This window comes from Taudactylus pleione, unplaced genomic scaffold (assembly GCF_031769625.1).
Source record: "Taudactylus pleione unplaced genomic scaffold, aTauple2 ptg000270l, whole genome shotgun sequence".
Classification (NCBI taxonomy): Eukaryota; Metazoa; Chordata; class Amphibia; order Anura; family Myobatrachidae; genus Taudactylus; species Taudactylus pleione.
Window position 1 is genome coordinate 9,866,137 of NW_028284672.1, and position 19,294 is coordinate 9,885,430.

Here is a 19,294-nt window from a genome sequence, read left to right on the forward strand (position 1 = left end):
CGGTAGATTACAAGGTATAGCAGGGAGGCTAGGAAGTAATAATGAGGGATCTCAGGTAGATTACAAGGTATAGCAGAACTGCTAGGAAGTAATAGTGAGGGATCTCAGGTAGATTACAAGGTGTAGCATGGCTGCTAGGGAGTAATAATGAGGGATCTCAGGTAGATTACAAGGTGTAGCAGGGAGGCTAGGAAGTAATAATGAGGGATCTCGGGTAGATTACAAGGTATAGCAGGGAGGCTAGGAAGTAATAATGAGGGATCTCGGGTAGATTACAAGGTATAGCAGGACTGCTAGGAAGTAATAATGAGGGATCTCAGGTAGATTGCAAGGTGTAGCAGGGCTGCTAGGGAGTAATAATGAGGGATCTCAGGTAGATTACAAGGTGTAGCAGGGCAGCTAGGAAGTAATAATGAGGGATCTCAGGTAGATTACAAGGTGTAGCAGGGCTGCTAGGGAGTAATAATTAGGGATCTCAGGTAGATTACAAGGTGTAGCATGGCTGCTAGGAAGTAATAATGAGGGATCTCAGGTAGATTGCAAGGTAAAGCAGGGCTGCTAGGAAGTAATGAGGGATCTCAGGTAGATTACAAGGTGTAGCAGGGAGGCTAGGAAGTAATAATGAGGGATATCAGGTAGATTACAAGGTATAGCGGGGCTGCTAGGAAATAATGAGGGATCTCGGGTAGATTGCAAGGTGTAGCAGGGAGGCTAGGAAGTAATAATGAGGGATCTCGGGTAGATTACAAGGTGTAGCAGGGCAGCTAGGAAGTAATAATGAGGGATCTCAGGTAGATTACAAGGTGTAGCAGGGAGGCTAGGAAGTAATAATGAGGGATCTCCGGTAGATTACAAGGTATAGCAGGGAGGCTAGGAAGTAATAATGAGGGATCTCAGGTAGATTACAAGGTATAGCAGAACTGCTAGGAAGTAATAGTGAGGGATCTCAGGTAGATTGCAAGGTATAGCAGGGCTGCTAGGAAGTAATAATGAGGGATCTCAGGTAGATTGCAAGGTATAGCAGGGCAGCTAGGAAGTAATACTGAGGGATCTCGGTCATATTACAAGGTGTAGCAGGGAGGCTAAGAAGTAATATTGAGGGATCTCCGTAAAGCTGGACCCGCCCCCCGGCCAGCGGGACTCGTGGCTGCCTGGAAGATGATGGTTGTTCATTGTATATGATCGACCATCATCTACAGATATATCTGCTACCTGTGTACCCACCTTTAGATTACAAGGTATAGCAGGGAGACTAGGAAGTAATACTGAGGGATCTCTTAGATTACAAGGAGTAGCAGGGAGGCTAGGAAGTAATGAAGGATCTCAGGTAGATTACAAGTGTAGCAGGGAGACTAGAAAGTAATAATGAGGGATCTCACTTAGATTACAAGGTGTAGCAGGGAGGCTAGGAAGTAATGAAGGATCTCAGGTAGATTACAAGGTATAGCAGGGAGGCTAGGAAGTAATACTGAGGGATCTCAGGTAGATTACAAGGTATAGCAGGGAGGCTAGGAAGTAATACTGAGGGATCTCTGTTAGATTACAAGGTGTAGCAGGGCTGCTAGGAAGTAATGAGGGATCTCTGTTAGATTACAAGGTGTAGCAGGGCTGCTAGGAAGTAATGAGGGATCTCTGTTAGATTACAAGGTGTAGCAGGGCTGCTAAGAAGTAATGATGGATCTCAGTTAGATTACAAGGTGTAGCAGGGTGGCTGCAAAGTAGTTTAGCTGTAGCGGCCCCGTCCACTTCTGTGACATAAATGTGCCATGAGACCCATGTAATTAATGGGCGGAAGCGGAGGTAGAACGGGACATGAAAGGTTTCCATTTTGTAGCTTGCTTTTTCTGATGCTCCCACTTATTACCTGTATCTTTGTCCTATTCATACCTCAGACCACTACCCTGAGAGATACTGGTGCTGTCTCTTATGTTCCTTCCTGTTTCCCTAAGGTTTTGAGGTGCAAGAAGAGGGCTATTTGGCTAAGATCCTGGTAGCGGAAGGCTCTCGGGATGTGCCTCTGGGGACGCCTCTCTGTATCATAGTGGAGAAAGAGTCAGATATTGGGAGCTTTGCTGATTACAAGGAGTCGGCTGGAGCTCTGGACATTAAGCCCCAGCCTGCTCTCTCCACTCCAGTAAGTGTCTGCTAGGAAAACTGCAAAGAATCACATTTATCCCTAAGGTGTTTGTAAATGGTGCTGTAACCGTAAGCCTTTATTCATCCTCAGACAATATGTACATTGTGGCATTACAAATGGAAGAACATTATCAACAGTATAAATAAAATACAATGCTAAGAACAATGGCCACATGAACTATGCTAAGAAATTACTATTTATTATTTTTAATGTTTTTTTTTTTTTCTTTCATACCTTCAGACTAATGGTGCGTACACACGTAGCGATTTTATAGAACGATTTATATCGTTATCGTTCAAATCGCTCATTTAAAAGGACCCTACTAACTTACCATCAACCAGCGATGCGCTGCCACGTATGGACGTTAGCGATATCGGCCGTGCATGCCGGTCAACTTGCTCGATATCGAGCAAGTTACTATAGGGACCCACAATCTATGATCGCAGGCCGCTATAGTCACCGGTAAGTATGTGGTGTGCTGGATGAACGATATCAATCACCCAGCACACCAGGGAGGATGCATGACAATCAGCCAGCGATATCGTATCGCTAGCAGATCGCTACGTCTGTACGCACCATAAGGCAGTATGAATAAATAATGTAATTGGAAAATAGATGCACAAGGCACAGTCTGTGCTTACTACAGTGATAATCAGTCTCTCTCACCAGCATGGGTCCCATAGTTATGGTATTTCTTGTACAGTTCATATTTATTATATGTTGATAGTGCACAAGTCAGTCTGTTCTCACCATGTTGTGTCTTGTTTAGGCTGCAGTGCTGCCTACAGCTCCACCAGTGGCTGCTGCTCCCTCTCCAAGTTCTGCTCCTGTTTTATCCAAGGGGAGAGTGTTTGTGAGCCCACTGGCCAAAAAGCTGGCGTCTGAAAGAGGAATAGATACAAAGCAAGTGAGAGGTGAGAATTGTTCTTCAGTTGCCAGCGTCAGACAATGGCCCTCATTCAGAGGCGCTCGCATAATGCGAGCGCTCGTTCTGAATGTGGGCGGCCGCTTCTCTTTTGAAGTGCGGCCTCCTGGTCGCTAGCTAAGCTGTGGGTTACCACCCACAGCTTTAGCGGCCGACCAGGTTGATGGTCGCGATGGTCAAGACCATCGGGGCTTGCGACGAGACCTTAAGGTTGGATCTCGGCAACCGCAAGCCCCAGGGAGCTTCCTGCTTTGATCTAGCAGGAAGCTCCCCACTGACATCACTGCTGATGTCAGTGCGGCTGCCCACAAAACGGCAGGCGTTCCTTAAGGAACGCCTCCGTTTGTGAAACCACCCCCCGCCCTGCCTACAAAATGGGGCAAGCTGTCGATCAACATGGACAGCCGCCCCTTTTGTAGTGAGCTCTGGAGCGAGAGAATTTCTCTCTTGCTCCAGGGCTTTCACACGCGCAGTGCGGCCGCTGCGCGTGCGCAGGGCCTAAACATCGACCCGCTTGCGAGCGGGTCTGAATGAGGTCCAATGTCTGATGCTCACATACCCTAACAAATATCCCAGTGATTTCACAGTTTGGGAAGGGCGGCGGTGGGAAGTTGTTTGTGGGGAGTCTTTGAAGTTCTCATAGATTGAGTTGTAATAAAACACAGGTCTTTATTTTTGTAGCCATTTGATGAGAACGTAACCAGTATCTGCTAGTAACTGTTATGCTATGTGGAGGAGTGATATACATAACTCTGGTAAAGTGGACCTAAGTAAAATGAGGTAGCTCTCAAGTATTGTGTGTGTTTTTCATTGAAGATCTGGAAAACATGCACTGTACATGTACTGCTTTGTCTGGGAGAGGCTTTCTTGAAAATCTATGGTTCGGCAAAGTCATGATTGTGATTATAAATCTACTGGTGGAGACGTTACAGATGTGTCCCTCATAAATCTAGCCTCAATACGCCACACAGCGGTGAGTGAGCCGCCAGGTACCGACCGCGCAACTCTGCTGGCGTTGGGTATCTTTTTTTTTTTTTTTTTTGCTGAAAATGCGTCCTATTCGCAATGTGATGTGACTAGGACGCGCCAGCAGACTGTGCTGATTAATTTGATATGTGCCACTTGCATATCTGTGTGCACCTGAGTCTGTATATGAAGCACATCGGAACTTAAAATATAAAAAGCTGCAGACATTGTAGCACTCTGTATACAGATTCAGAGACTCAGGTGCACACAGATATACAAGTGTCACATGTCAGATTAATCAGCACAGTCTCCTGGTGTGTAGCAGAGTGTCATAGTACTTGGCACGCCGTGAGGGGCTTTTTTAGCATGAGTGCAGCGAAGATGTATAAGTACACATCTGTATAACCAGGTCTTCCCTCTGCTAAAATTCTCTTACCTTCTACTCAGTGGTCGAAGTGGGAATTTAGAAGTGGTGGTATGGAATATTGACTAGAATGGCCGGGCGTCTAGGCAACACTTAGTACACTAAAAGCTTTAGGGATTTTGATAATGTGAAATCAGTTTTATATAGGATAAACTAAACCATATTATATTATAGAAAGTTATCCTACCTGTGTGCATACCTTCCCTGTGTCCATCTACCTATTCCCCATATCTGTTTTATTTCCCTTTTTTTTTAAACTCTCACATGTCACCTCTGCTCCTTACTTCTTCCATCCCTTAGTTACCTCTTGCACCTCTCATATACTGTCTCTCCCTCTTTAACTCTGCACTTTTCACTTCTTCCATCTCTCATCCCTGTACCTCTCCCTCCCTCCTTCTCCATCATCCCTACACCTCTCCTTCCCTCTCTCACTCTTTGCCCCTCTTACTCCCACCTTCCATCTCTCATCCCTGTACCACTCCCTCCCTCCTTCACCATCACCCCTACACCTCTCCTTCCCTCTCTCACTCTTTGCCCCTCTTACTCCCACCTTCCATCTCTCATCCCTGTACCTCTCCCTCCCTCCTTCTCCATCACCCCTACACCTCTCCTTCCCTCTCTCACTCTTTGCCCCTCTTACTCCCACCTTCCATCTCTGTACCTCTCACTCCCTCCTTTCCTCTTATCACCCCTATGTTTTTATTTTATTTACAAAAAAAGAAAACACCAGTCATCATCATGATGACAATGATACATGACATAGGGACCATCATCAGGAGACTGGCAGGTGACAGATCATGTATGTGGAAGTGGATAAGTCCCTGCAGGAGCCACCACCACCAGCCCAGACGCTGCACCCATCACACAGTGGCCAGGTAGCACCACAGCCTCTTCTCTTCAGGAATCTGCTCTAACTACAAAAGTCACAACACTCAGACGGCAGCAGATATGTATTGTATATAGATTGCGCCTGCAGCTAACTCACCTTCCCTAGGATATTATAGATGGCTGGGGGCGGCTCCCTACGTCTGGCTGGAGTCCTGTGTAAGTGACTCTTGGTGCTCGGGGAGAGCTGAGGAAGATCCCCTCCCCAGCACTGAGCACAGTCACGGCGGTCACTAACCTCCTGGAGATGCAGCGCATCCAGCAGTCACATTATCTGACAGCCGGGGCTCCAGGAGCGGGTTCCCGCACACAGCACCTGGCTGCCCCTACAGCAGTATTATGGTGGCAGCAGGCAGGCACCACGCCCCCTAGGACAACTGGGCCCAAGTAATCGGGCTCTGGCACCCAGTAATGCATCAGGACCAGGGCCGGTGCAAGGTTTCCTAGAGCCCTAGGCAGAACTTCAGCCCATTGCTCCCTCCCCCCCACCAAAATGTGTGTTGTGCAGCAGTAAGTGTAGACAGTGCTATAGACAGTATATTATATAGTATATATACTGTCCACAGCGTCATTACACTTACTTTCAGCCCGGGCGGCATCCATTCCCTGCTCCTCCTCTCTAAGAGGAAGAGAGGAGGAGTATAGGGGAAGTATAGAGAGCTAGGGGGCGGACGGCATTACATCAGCGCTGATGCTGACACTGTAGGAAGGCAATCTGAAACCACTAGATGCTGCGGGGGCTGGCAAATGAGGAGACAGTATACAGTGCTGCTGCTGCACACTGTCTCAGTCAGGCCGCCGCTCGAATGTTACACAGGTGCCATCACTATCTGTACACAGTCACTTAACACAACAGGGCACCGTGCGACGCCCTCCTGTGGCCGGCGCCCCTTGGCAGCTGCCTACAGTTGCCTAATGGTGGCGCCGGCCCTGATCAGGACTCCATGATGCAGTTTCAGCAGGACAGCATAATCGGCCTGCATACTACCTGCTTTACAATTGATGCACACCCCCTTCCTCTCTATCCACCAATAAGAAGCAAGGGGAATTATCAGTATGATCTGCAGCCGGTGGTCAGTGCAGCAGCAGGAATGAAAGCACTGAGCGGAGCTGCAAAGTCAGAATCACAGCTGAGCAGGGAAAGCAGATTAGAAATTCAGTGAGGGAATAAAGTGGCGGTATGTCATACCGCTGTATACCGCCCCACTTCGAGCACTGCTTCTACTACAATATGGGGGCTCTCACCTATATATTTATGAATATCACAATATCGCTTTTCAATCATTTAAACTGTAGGATTAGTGACCTTTTAAATTTGCCTGTGATTGAGATGGTTCTGTAGTAGTGATCGCTCATGTTAAATGCACATAGAGAAGTGATCATCTTTGAAGCAAACATGTCCTTGCTTTGTGGAGCATGGGGGGAGTAATATGATTAAATCCTATCCCGGAATAGAGAGCAAATCATTCACAAAATGAAAATGTCACATATATTACACTTTGCCCAAGACCTGATTGTATAGCATTGGGCTAGCCTCCTGAAAATAGAGAACAAATGGGATGGAGCCAGGATAAAAGGGGGTGTAGTGCAGAGTTAGATTATTTGCTTCTATAATACATTGTCACTCTTACAGTCACTTATACGTATGATGTCCAAGACTGTTAACAATCGTGCATGGTACCGTAACTGAACATAAGGTAACTATCCTCTCAGTGTGACTCCAGGTTACCCCTGGGCTTGCCTTAGATTTCAGATTTTTTAATTTTCTTTTTTAATACATCGCAAACCCGCAGTAGCCAAACCAATAATGCACTGTGTGCTTCAGTGGTCCCTGGTGAAGTGCTATATTATAGGCTGTCTTCCCTATATGCTGGTGATAATCACACTTTATTATAACATTTATAGAGCCTATTCTCCTGTCAGTGATTCCAGTCATTTTAATATTCATGATTATTATAATGGCTGCAGTATCTTACACTTTGTCCATTTGGCTATACCAGGTACTGGGCCAGATGGGAGGATTACAAAGAAAGATATAGAGTCCTTCATTCCTCCTAAGGCTGTGCCTGTAAGTATTTTCTGCTTCTTTTTCTTTTATTCATTTGCCTCCTAACTGTAAACCATAAACCTCCCTGATAAGTCCTCTTTTTTTTATTAATTAAAGGCTAATCAAAGCCTGCAGAGCCCCTTAATACCCCTTCCAGTTCACCATCCAGTTGCCCAATTAGGAAGATCGTCTGAAATCCACCGATTGCGTACAAAGACGCACCAACAGTCACACATCGATCACACCATTGAACTTTTGAGCAACCCGAATGTCCGATGGAAGTAAGCTGGAGCCATTGAAACTGCATACACACACACTCCCCCTGAAACGGTGGTGACACACCTGCGTTTGACTCAACGCCACCCGTTATCTCGCAGAAGTGGTCAATAACTGACAACCACTCCGAGTATAGGTTCTCACTGCAACCGCCCTAGGAAACCAATCGCGACGCATACACAGTGTTACTCATATGCATGCGCAGTATAAATAAAATTGCTTAACTGCACAAACATCAATTATAGCATCCACCTCTGAATCAGGCCCTCAGTCTCCTCTCAAAAGTATAAAGCTTTTAACATAGAGCAGGGGCCAACATTTGTCATTAATTATCATGCTAAACTGCCTGATTACTATGCTAATCACACTAAACACTCCTGCTTCCCGGGTAGCTAAAGGCAATATTCTCCCACTGGCTTTGTGTCATTATCAAAAGAGGACCTATCGCCCAAGGTAACATAAACGTTTTATAAAACAGAACTCAAGACTGCTATGATAGCAATGTGTGCACCTCTATAACCAGGTTACATAAAACCTCTCCAGGTTAGGTTGTCTATTACTGGTGTCATTTTTTTTCTGACATTTATACCATCAGGCTGCTGCTGCTCCCCCAACCCCTTCAGCTACACCATCTTCCCCTGCTGTGGCTGCTGTACCCACTGGGGTCTTTACAGATGTCCCTATTAGCAATATTCGAAGGGTAAGACAATTGTTCTATGTCTAATGTCTCAATTCTTGTTCTCTCATTGTTACTCTAATGCCTCTCTGTTTTACCACTGTCTTAAGCTGAGTACACACCTATACAATCCTCGGACCGATCACCCTATATGGTTAGGGTTAGGCACTAGGGGGAGGTGGCTTAGGGTTAGGCTGCAGGGAATCGGTATGATTTACCACCGGACCCATGCCCGGCAGTTGGAATCCCGATAGCGGCATCCCGGCAGAGGAGGAATCCCGATCGTCCAAAGTAAGTATTCTCTAACCTAATTCTACCCCCTAACCCTCCCTTAGCGGTGCCTAACCCTAACCCTCTAAGTGCCTAAACCTAACCCCCCCTTCCCCGCCGCCTAAACCAAAGTCCCCCGGGGGTGTGCCTAACCCTAACCCCCCCCTTCCCCCTAGCCTAAACCTAACCTCCCAGGGGGCTGCCTAACCCTAAGTCCCCACTGGGAACCCTAAACCTAACCCTCCCCCAACCCCCCCACGGCTATCCACGCACGACGCCCGTCGTCCCTTCGATCGGGATGCCGGGTGCCGGTCTTCCGGCGTCGGTAAAATGACAGGCGTCATTTAACCCTCGCCGGGATTAAGCAGTCGGGAAGCCGGCTGTCGGGGTTAGGCTGCAGGGAAGGTCGGTTAGGGTAAGGGGACTTACCTGTAGGCGTCTGGATTCTGACTGTCTGGATGCTGCTGTCGGCATCCTGACCACTGGGATCCCGTACCCAACCCCAATCAGACAAGGACTTTTAATCTTCTTCACATTGTGGTCTCCATTACATCCATACTTCCAGGCAGGGACACAGACAAGGAGTGTGGTTGGGCTATTTCTCTATCACTGCTCATTCACATAATATTTGTATTTTCAACCCATTCTCTGTACGTGTTCTTATGATTGATATTTTACAAATGTACTTGCTGTATTCTAACTGTATTTTTGTGTTTGTAGGTAATTGCCCAGCGGCTTATGCAGTCTAAACAAACGATACCTCACTACTATCTTTCTATTGATATCAACATGGGAGAAATAGTACAGTTAAGAAAGGAGTTAAATGAGGTAGGAGGGAATTCATACAGTAAAAATATATTTATATTCTGTATTAGAACAGGCGTAACTTTGTTTTGGGTATTCTGCTTATTTTTGGAGTCATTGTGAGTCTTTTTGTGTAAGGTACATATGTATATTTTATGGCACAATATCCTTTGCATGCTTGTATCCTGTCGAGCTGTTCGCTGTATTTTTTGTGAGCACCAAAACATCCCTAAAATACAGTCATAATCTTTCATTTAAAAATTTACAGTAGCACATGTAAGGTATAAGTGGGTTTATCTCTCTGCCCCTCCTCCTGGCAGAGGAAGGGCAGATAGGTAAATAGGAGGGTCTGCAGGATTGAGGTGGGAGTGGGGCTCAAAGCCATATGTTTGTATAATAATCTGCGAAAATATCTCTTGAGAGAGGGATAACGTGTGTGTGTGTGTGTGTGTGTGTGTGTGTGTGTGTGTGTGTGTGTGTGTGTCATTATGACCACCTGCTAATATGTTGTTGCTCCTCCACGTGAGACATGCCAATGCATGGACTCTACAAGACCTCTGAAGGTGTCCTGTGGTATCTGGTACCAGGACGCAATCAGCAGATCCTTTTAACTCCTGTAAGCTGCGAGGTGGGGCCACCGCGGATCGGACTTGTTGTTCCAACACATACCACAGATGCTCAATTGAATTTTAAAAAATTGTGAATTTTGGGGCCAGGACAATTCCTTCAGCATGTTCATCAAGCCATTCTCCAATACTCTATGCTGTTTGGCAGGACACATTATCCTGCTGAAAGAGGCCATTTCCATTGAAGAATACTCTTGCCATGAAAGAATGCACCTGGTCCGCAACTATCTTTTGGTAGTTGGTACGCGTCACATTAACTTCCACATGAATGACCGGACTCATGGTTTCTCTGCAGAATATTGTCCAAAGCATCACACTTCCCACAGTGCAACCTGGTGCCATCTCTCCCCTAGGTAAACAATGCACATGTACCTGGCCATCCACATAATGCAGCAGAAACCAGGATCCATCGGACCAGACGACTTTCCAGTGGTCCAGTTCTGTGGCTCACTTGCCCATTGTAGGTGCTTTTGACAATGGACAGGGGATAGCATGGGTACTCTAACTTGTCTGCAGTTACGCACCCCCGTACGCAGTAGGGTTTGATGCACTGTAAGTTGTGACACATTACTCCTGTCATCATCATTAAAATGTTGTGCAACATGTGCCGCAGTAGCCTTTCTGTTGGCTTGTACCAGACAAGATAGCCTTATTTGACCTCTCTTATCGATGAGTCTTGGCTGTCCAACACCCTGTGGGTGGTTTGTGGTTGTTGCTCTTTGGACCACTATCTGTAGGTAGTCGCCATGGCTTACCTTGAGCACCCACAAGCCTTGCTGCTTCATCTGGCCATAACGATTTAGCCCTTACTAAAGACACTTGGGTCTTTAAACCTGACCATATCTTCTGCATTCAACACATCCACTATGAGTACCTAATGTCCACTTACTGTGTAATATATCCCTGAACTTGGCATGTGCTGTTTTTGCTAGACGGTAAACGTCATTCGCTTCACATGGGAATGGCCATAATGTTTTGGCTCATTGATGTGTATGTACGTATACAGGGCTGTTAAAATTAGAGCTCTAAGGCTCGTAATGAAGACATTTGTGGACAACAGTTACTCCAGAGGATGTGCTAGCACAACAATTGCTAAGGCCACACTTGTACTGAAGAACGGGTCATCCGCCTCTACTTTCAGACCTCTTGGCCATCCAGATCTCCGGACCTCACCTCATGCGACTTTTGCTTGTGTTTTCTTTTTTTGTTTTTTGAAGGACCAGGTGTATCGGGAAGGGTGTCATACCCTGTGAGATCTGAAAGACCTTATTAGATGCCATGTGCTGGCTATTACACCTGACATGTTACGTTATGCTATAGAGAATGCTCTTCTTCATATGGTAACTGTTGTTGTCCACACTGGAGGAAACATCAATTAAATACAAGGCAGACATTGTGCCGTTGGGACGGCGTGTGAACGCCAGCAGCGGGCACCCTACATCATCCCTACGTTGTGAATTTTATCCTGCACCCCAATAGGGAAGCACAGGTTAATGTAATATATTAGGCTACTGTATGTGTGGGTTATGCATGCACTGCACATCATCCTTATCCTGCACAGGTACATGCTATCTTAAATCACATTTAATTGAATTGTCCTCTAAATGTAGATGTTTATCCAATTCCTAGATATAGGCATGGTGGGAAGTCTGCTTTGTAGGTGTTAATTGTACAGAAGCTATAACATTCAGTGCAGCATACATTTACTTTGCATAAAAGGACAAGATCGCATCACTTTTGGCAAAGTGACCTGATTGTTCTATGTGATCTCTCCCCAATATCACAGGTTACCAAGTCTGACAACGTTAAGCTCTCCGTCAATGATTTTATCATTAAGGCGTCCGCCCTGGCATGTCTGAAAGTGCCGGAGGCAAACTCCTCCTGGATGGACACTGTTATTCGGCAGTAAGTAAGAGATGCCTTTTAAAATCTTTTCAATATTTTTTTGTTAAACTGTGAAGCACAATCCCTGTGTATAATGCACCCCCACTCAGACAGCGACTCTATTTTCTGTCCGTCCTTCCTGGGCACGGGGTGACTGACTGCTTTTGTAACTGTGTCCTGTTGTGTTGTATCATCTCACTATTTGTTTCTTTTATTCCTGCACTATGTTTATATTGTATTATTTCTTCAATTGTAATTCTGCATGTATGGCGCTATAGACAGTTGGTGCCATATAATCAATAGATGATGATAAAAGCTTTACAAGTATCGCTATTGAAGTACCTTAATAGTGCTGCTAAGGCTGTAATACCGGTGCGCTGGAAGTCTACCTCACCGCCGACCCTTGTGGACTGGTTTAAAAGAATTGAATTGTATAGGTCCATGGATGACATTATTATGTCATCGTCCAATAAATTTCATGTCTACTCCACTATTTGGATTGGATTTTTGCGAATCTGATAAGTATAAATCCTTGACACATGTAACTTAAGTCCCATTTATCGGTTAAGAATAGATACTAGGATTCAGTCTCCTATGTCCTAGATCCCGGTATTAACCCCCCCCCTTCCTTCCCTTAACTAGCCTCTCTACCTCCTTTTTTCCTCCCTCTCTTGAATACTTTTGTTTTGTTTTTCTTCTTATTTCTTCTTTTGATTAACAACAATTTTTATTATAGTACATTATGTTTTTGTATATTTATTGTAATTATGCCATGGTGTACTGTTTGATATTTTCTGATGTGCTGTAAAATTTCTAATTAAAATTTGCTTGCAAAAAAAAAAAAGCTTTACAAGTGTACAGAGTGCTTTGCAGCGCATATTAATTTGTCAGATATATCAGTTTTTCACATCCGCTGCTAAATCCCATGCTGGGGTTCACATAATCTGCACCCAGCAAACTATACGCATTGTATTATGCTGGCTATACACGCCGTGTTCTTTTTGCCTGACGCCATGTCCGTCCGCGTCCATCATGACCTCTTCCAGTCGTTACAGAATGCTCTGCTCCCGAATGCCCCACTTTCTTTTGCAGATACCTGGGTGAATTATAATACGTACCCTTCTTATCATTGAGTGAAGCCCTGTAAACTGCAATAAGGAGCAGAGCCGTTTAGGACCAAGAGGAACATCGTCTACCATTGTAGTGATTTAATTATTACAGCTCAGGTGATGTAAGTTAGGAAAGCGTCTGTGTGATGTCAGGGCACTACAGCAGTGTGGTCATGGACGTGGGCCGTCACCTTATTATCCCCTTTTATTCAAGTTGTAATCCAAAATGTAGAGTATTCTAGCCCGAGTACTGATGATGGGCCTCTCACCTCCTGCTTTTGTATCTTCCCAGGAATCACGTGGTGGATGTGAATGTGGCGGTGAGCACGCCCGCCGGTCTAATAACACCTATTGTCTTCAACGCTCATATTAAGGGCCTGGCGTCTATCAGCAAAGATGTGATGTCTTTAGCCACGCGGGCGCGGGAAGGCAAGCTAAAGCCGCATGAATTCCAGGTACGCTTCTTGCCAGACAGGAGATAAATCTTCCTCTAATAGAGGAAAACCAGACCCTTTACGTTTTCCCAATATAGTATGGTATTTTCCTTTAATGATAGATGCTTACTTGTGGTTTTCTAAACCATGATTTATAGTAAATCCAGGAGGACTGATATTAGTTTGGACAGATAATAGTTTGATATTAACAGTTTGCACTTAACAATTGTGGAAGTATATAATTCTATTTTAGTCAGTACTGTCCCAGCACTTTCTCTTTAGAGTCTTACGTCTTATGGGGTTAAGCAGACAATGCCCTGCTGGGAAGCACCACGCCTTGGTGTTACACTAGTCCGGCTACCGGTCAGACGTACCGACCCATTTTTACTGCACCAATAGTTTTTATTTTGTTTTGTTTTTTCCATTTGAACATCTGACTTGATCGTCCCTGGACACTCTAATCACTGACGCAAGTGTGGCTCCTCTCCCTTAGTGTTCAAATGCTACATAATTCCTCAATTATTATGATGAATAAGATCTGCAACGCTTAGTGCTCAGCAGAGGTATAGGTGATGCAAATTCCATAGATCTCAATATTCTCTCAAATTGATCTTGATCTCAAAGACTTACTAGAAAATGCTTGGATGGCATCAGAGAGAGCATCTGTAGTCTCCCTCCGTGATTTGCTGCAGAACGACATTGACCGACACATATTTTAAGGATGCATGTGCTTTATTTGAATACGTGGGGTTTATACTTATTTATTTGTTATTATTAATTTTTTTTTATTTTTTTTTTACTTTCTCTAATCTCCCAACCTGCATTGGCTACTGCCGAGCAGCATGCAAGCGTCTTATGTCAGATTACTCTGGGGTATACGAAGAGGGGACCTAATACACAGAAAACACACACACACACACACACACTGACTTGTGCCACAAGTAACATAATTACACCCTATGAGAGAGAGACACAAAATAATTGTATAAATGCATTTCCATTATACACACTGTGTAACATATATATTTTTTTGTTACTTGCCTGATTATATTGATTGTTGTTTATGCTAGGGTGGAACATTTACCGTGTCCAACTTAGGGATGTATGGAATCAAAAACTTCTCTGCCATAATAAATCCTCCTCAGGCCTGTATCCTTGCTGTGGGAGTGTCAGAGAACAGACTGCTTCCAGCAGATAATGAGAGAGGGTAAGTGTATTACAGGATGTTATGTACACCCCCTGGGCATAGGAATACTCTGCCCCCCATGCTGCTTCTCATAGACTGATGGTCTCTTCTCTCCTCACTAGAAGTCAGTGCACATAGGAAGAATACAGTCTAATGCTCTTTTGCCCATTCTGTGTATGGAAAAGTGGTTTCAGCATAAATCTGAGACTGTATTAGGAATGTCTCCTTAGTGATCACATTGCCCCTGTACTTGTTGCTGACATGTCTTATGCATCACTTTTGCAAGGGACTGATTTATAAATATATATCATTTTTTTTTCTCCAAGTTCATAGGGCAAGTCCGTTTTTCATCAACAAACCCATCATTTAATTGCCCAATAATTTCATATATTAATATAGCACCTGAAACATATGAGAATGACTATCTGACTTTTCTCGTAAAGTACAGAATAAGGGGTCTGTGTACTAAAAGCAATAAAGAAAAAGAAAATCCAGTAATGGCGCCAATAGTATAATGTATATAAATGAAGTGTCTGCTGCTCTCAAGAACAGGGGGTTACTCGGTCCCCGTATGTATATGAGCTAAAAAAAACAATAAAGAGTTAGAGAGCGCTAACACAAAATTTAAATTAAAAAGTAAGATTTATTAATACCTTTCTTATATGTTATCAACTCTTTAGCACAAATGTATACCAATATTCTTAGACCATATTATACATCAATGATACAATTGAGAAAATTATGACAATCATGCTGACTGAGGAAGCCGCTGATATTTCATAAAGGCGGAGAAACGCTTTTTATACCTACTTTTAAATACCATTTTTGTGTACTAAGCCTTGGAGAGAGATGAAGTGGACTGGGATACGGGGGGAGTTGTATGAAGGTGCGATATGGGGGAGAAGTGGTATTCGCGCACTTTTCTCCCCATGTATTATTGTGGGGTTGGGCGTCATGTGCCCCTGTCATCAGTGCTGCCGATTTGCTGGCCAATGTATAAACAGTCAGTGACACTGACCGTTCCGACAGCTGCAGCTATCTATTTCGACAGCTGAAGCTTTCGTTGCCCTATCACCACAGCAGGGACAGCACCGAGATCTCACACACAGCCAGTGGCGCCAGCCAGGAAAGGGGATACGGTGCATCAGCACCAGGCTGATGCGCTGTGTGCTCTGGTGGGGATCGCCGGAGGGGGGGGGGAGGAGTTTTCACTCCCCCACTCCGGCAGATGAGATGTTAATACATCTCATCGGTAGTGCTTCCTGCTTCGCCTGGGTAAAGAGGTGAAGCAGGAAGACTTATAGCTGTGCAATGTGTGCCGCTATAATACATCTCCCCCCAAATTACCAACCAATCAGCTCCTAACGGTCATTTTTCAAACACAGCCTGTAACGTGACAGGAGCTGATTGGTTGGTACTTTATCTCTGTCCACTTTTTCTCTCTCCAAGATTTAGTACATAGACCCCCTAAAACCAAAAGGGAGCAGCCAGCTTCCACATTACATGGAGGAAGGTCACCAGGCACAGTGATGGCTCATCACTGGGATACAGCTTATCAGGTGAATAGGAACCAGTGCCTCATGTATACTGGTAATAAAGAATCTAAGTGTCACTGATTCCTAGAGACTTAACGGGCTGCATTCTCATTGGTTCAATCCAGAAAATGAATATACAGTCAGGTGCATAAATATTGGGACATTGACAGAATTGTCATATTTTGGCCTCTATTCAGCACCACAATGGCTTTGAAATGAAACAAACAAGATGTGCTTTAACTGCAGACTTTCAGATTTAATTTGAGGGTAATTGCATCCAAATCAGGTGAACGGTGTAGGAATTACAACGGTTTCTATATGTGCCTCCCACTTTTTAAGAGGCCAAAAGTAATGGGACTATCAACTCAAAAGCTATTTCATGGAAAGGTGTGGGCTATTCCCTCATTATTTAATTATCAATTAAGCAGGTAAAAGGTCTGGGGTTGATTCTAGGTGTGACATTTGCATTTGGAATCAGTTGCTGTCGACTCTCAATATGAGATCCAAGAGCTGTCACTATCAGTGAAGCAAGCCATCATTAGTCTGAAAAATCAAAACAAACCCATCAGAGAGATAGCAAAAACATTAGGTGTGGCCAAATCAACTGTTTGGAACATTCTTAAAAAGAAAGAACGCACCGGAGAGCTCAGCAACACCAAAAGACCCGGCAGACCACGGAAAACAACTGTGGTGGATGACAGAAGAATTATTTCCCTGGTGAAGAAAAATCCCTTCACAACAGTTGGCCAAATCAAGAACACTCTCCAGGAGGTAGGTGTATATGTGTCAAAGTCAACAATCAAGAGAAGACTTCACAAAAGTGAATATAGAGGGTTCACCACAAGATATAATCCATTGGTGAGCCTCAAAAATAGGAAGACCAGATTAGAGTTTGCCAAACAACATCTAAAAAAGCCATTACAGTTCTGTAACAACATCCTATGAACAGATGAGACAAAGATCAACTTGTATCAGTGATGGGAAGAGAAGAGTGTGGAGAAGGAAAGGAACTGCTCATGATCCAAAACATACCACCTCATCAGTGAAGCATGGTGGTGGTAGTGTCATGGTGTTGGCATGTATGGCTACCAATGGAACTGGTTCCCTTGTATTTATTGATGATGTGACTGCTGACAAAAGCAGCAGAATGAATTCTGAAGTGTTTCGGGCAATATTATATGCTCATATTCAGTCAAATGCTTCAGAACTCATTGGACGGCACTTCACAGTGCAGATGGACAATGACCCGAAGCATACTGCAAAAGCAACCAAAGAGGTTTTTTTAAGGCTAAAAAGTGGAATGGTATGCAATGGCCAAGTCAATCCCCTGACCTGAATCCGATTGAGCATGCATTTCACTTGATGAAGACAAAACTGAAGGGAAAATGCCCCAAGAACAAGCAGGAACTGAAGACATTTGCAGTAGAGTCCTGGCAGAGCATCACCAGGGATGAAACCCAGCATCTGGTGATGTCTATGCGTTCCAGACTTCAGGCTGTAATTGCCTGCAAAGGATTTGCAACAAAGTATTAAAAACTGAAAGTTAGATTTAGGATTGTTTAGTTTGTCCCATTACTTTTGGTCCCTTTAAAAAGTGGGAGGCACATATAGAAACCGTTTGTAATTCCTACACCGTTCACCTGATTTGGATGTAATAACCCTCAAATTAAATCTGAAAGTCTGCAGTTAAAGCACATCTTGTTTGTTTCATTTCAAAGCCATTGTGGTGGTGAATAGAGGCCAAAATATGAAAATTCTGTCAATGTCCCAATATTTATGCACCTGACTGTATATGCAACAGGTGCAGTTGAATATATTACATGTGGCACCGATTTCTGTAACTCAGAGCAATAGCGGTATTGTGATATCCCCCATTTGTCCTGATATTGCTTCATGTGGGGACCCAGAAATCGGCTGAGAGCCCAATATAATCTAATAATGCAATCACTTTGATCATTACCTGGCAAGCCCATAATTGAGATTGTAAAATGGATAACCGTCAATGTGAAATATTTGGCTTGAACACCTAACTGCAAGCTCTAGACCACACTGACCAGCCACTTGTCTGGCCAAACTGTAAAGTGTTCCTTTTGCCCTCTGTAGCACTTACTGTATTACGAGACATCCCCTTCCCCTAGGCTTTTTTTTTATTATTTCAGTAAAATCTTTAAATATGTTTTTCAACAAGTATGTTCTAAGAGGTTTTTAAAAAAAAAAAAATAAAAAAAAAAAAATGCAGGTTACGTGGTTAATATGATCTAGTAAGTCAGTAAATGTATTAATGGTTGGAAATAAGTTACCGAAAAAACATTTCGGGATACCTGGCTTCATCCTAATTCATCCTCTTAATGGTGTTTTCTTGCAGTTTTGAAGTTGCCACCATGATGTCTGTCACTTTGAGCTGCGATCACCGCGTGGTAGATGGGGCCGTTGGAGCTCAGTGGTTAGCTGAATTCAAAAAGTTCCTGGAAAAGCCAACAACAATGCTGTTATAAATCCAGAGATCTCCCCTTCCTTGGGTCTACTCCTACTAACTATTTATATACCGCGGTCTCAGAACACTCATGAACACATGCCTAACTTTTTTTTTACTTAAATGAACAAATTATTCCTCATACTGTACAGTAACCAGTCAGTGCTCTCCACTCCAGTAACTGTTCTCTATCTGTACAGGGCTGCAGTATGTTAATGTCATTAATGGTATAAACCTTTCTTACAATGGTTACTGTTTCCTGAAATGGTTTTATAACGTGGCTGTCAAATACTTCATGAGCAGGTCATATATATAATTATACAAATATATATGGTGGTCTGCTAATTTAATGATGGATGAATAAATATATGTTTAGGAAGCTCTGAGCCATCTGATTTATTTCACCGATGACCAATATTGTTATATGTATAGAAATCCGTTTAGAACTTCACAAGCTCAATGAACTGATAAATACCTGAGGATCTTTAGGATGGGACTGTGTTATTAGAGAGAATCATTTTTCCTTTGTACTCTAGATTTCCTGTCTACATACCTGCTAAATGACATGGCGGGGTTTAAATCCAGATCCTAAAATGCCTAATAGAGGAATAAGCAATAACAGTATAAGAAGAAGTTA

The 19,294-nt window shown here is 43.9% G+C and overlaps 1 protein-coding gene across 1 annotated transcript in view; it reads left to right on the top strand.

Annotated features, from left to right (window-relative positions):
* The window catches only part of DLAT (dihydrolipoamide S-acetyltransferase), a 41,334-nt gene extending 22,298 nt beyond the window's left edge, over window positions 1-19,036 (top strand). Inside the window, exons 6-14 of the mRNA XM_088481379.1 lie at window positions 1,950-2,134; window positions 2,907-3,051; window positions 7,338-7,405; window positions 8,256-8,360; window positions 9,327-9,434; window positions 11,823-11,941; window positions 13,322-13,484; window positions 14,534-14,670; window positions 18,550-19,036. Coding sequence (XP_088337505.1) covers window positions 1,950-2,134; window positions 2,907-3,051; window positions 7,338-7,405; window positions 8,256-8,360; window positions 9,327-9,434; window positions 11,823-11,941; window positions 13,322-13,484; window positions 14,534-14,670; window positions 18,550-18,679 — 1,160 coding nt within the window. The 3' untranslated portion in view covers window positions 18,680-19,036. The remainder of the gene's footprint in view (window positions 1-1,949; window positions 2,135-2,906; window positions 3,052-7,337; window positions 7,406-8,255; window positions 8,361-9,326; window positions 9,435-11,822; window positions 11,942-13,321; window positions 13,485-14,533; window positions 14,671-18,549) is intronic.
* Window positions 19,037-19,294: the final 258 nt, after the last annotated feature.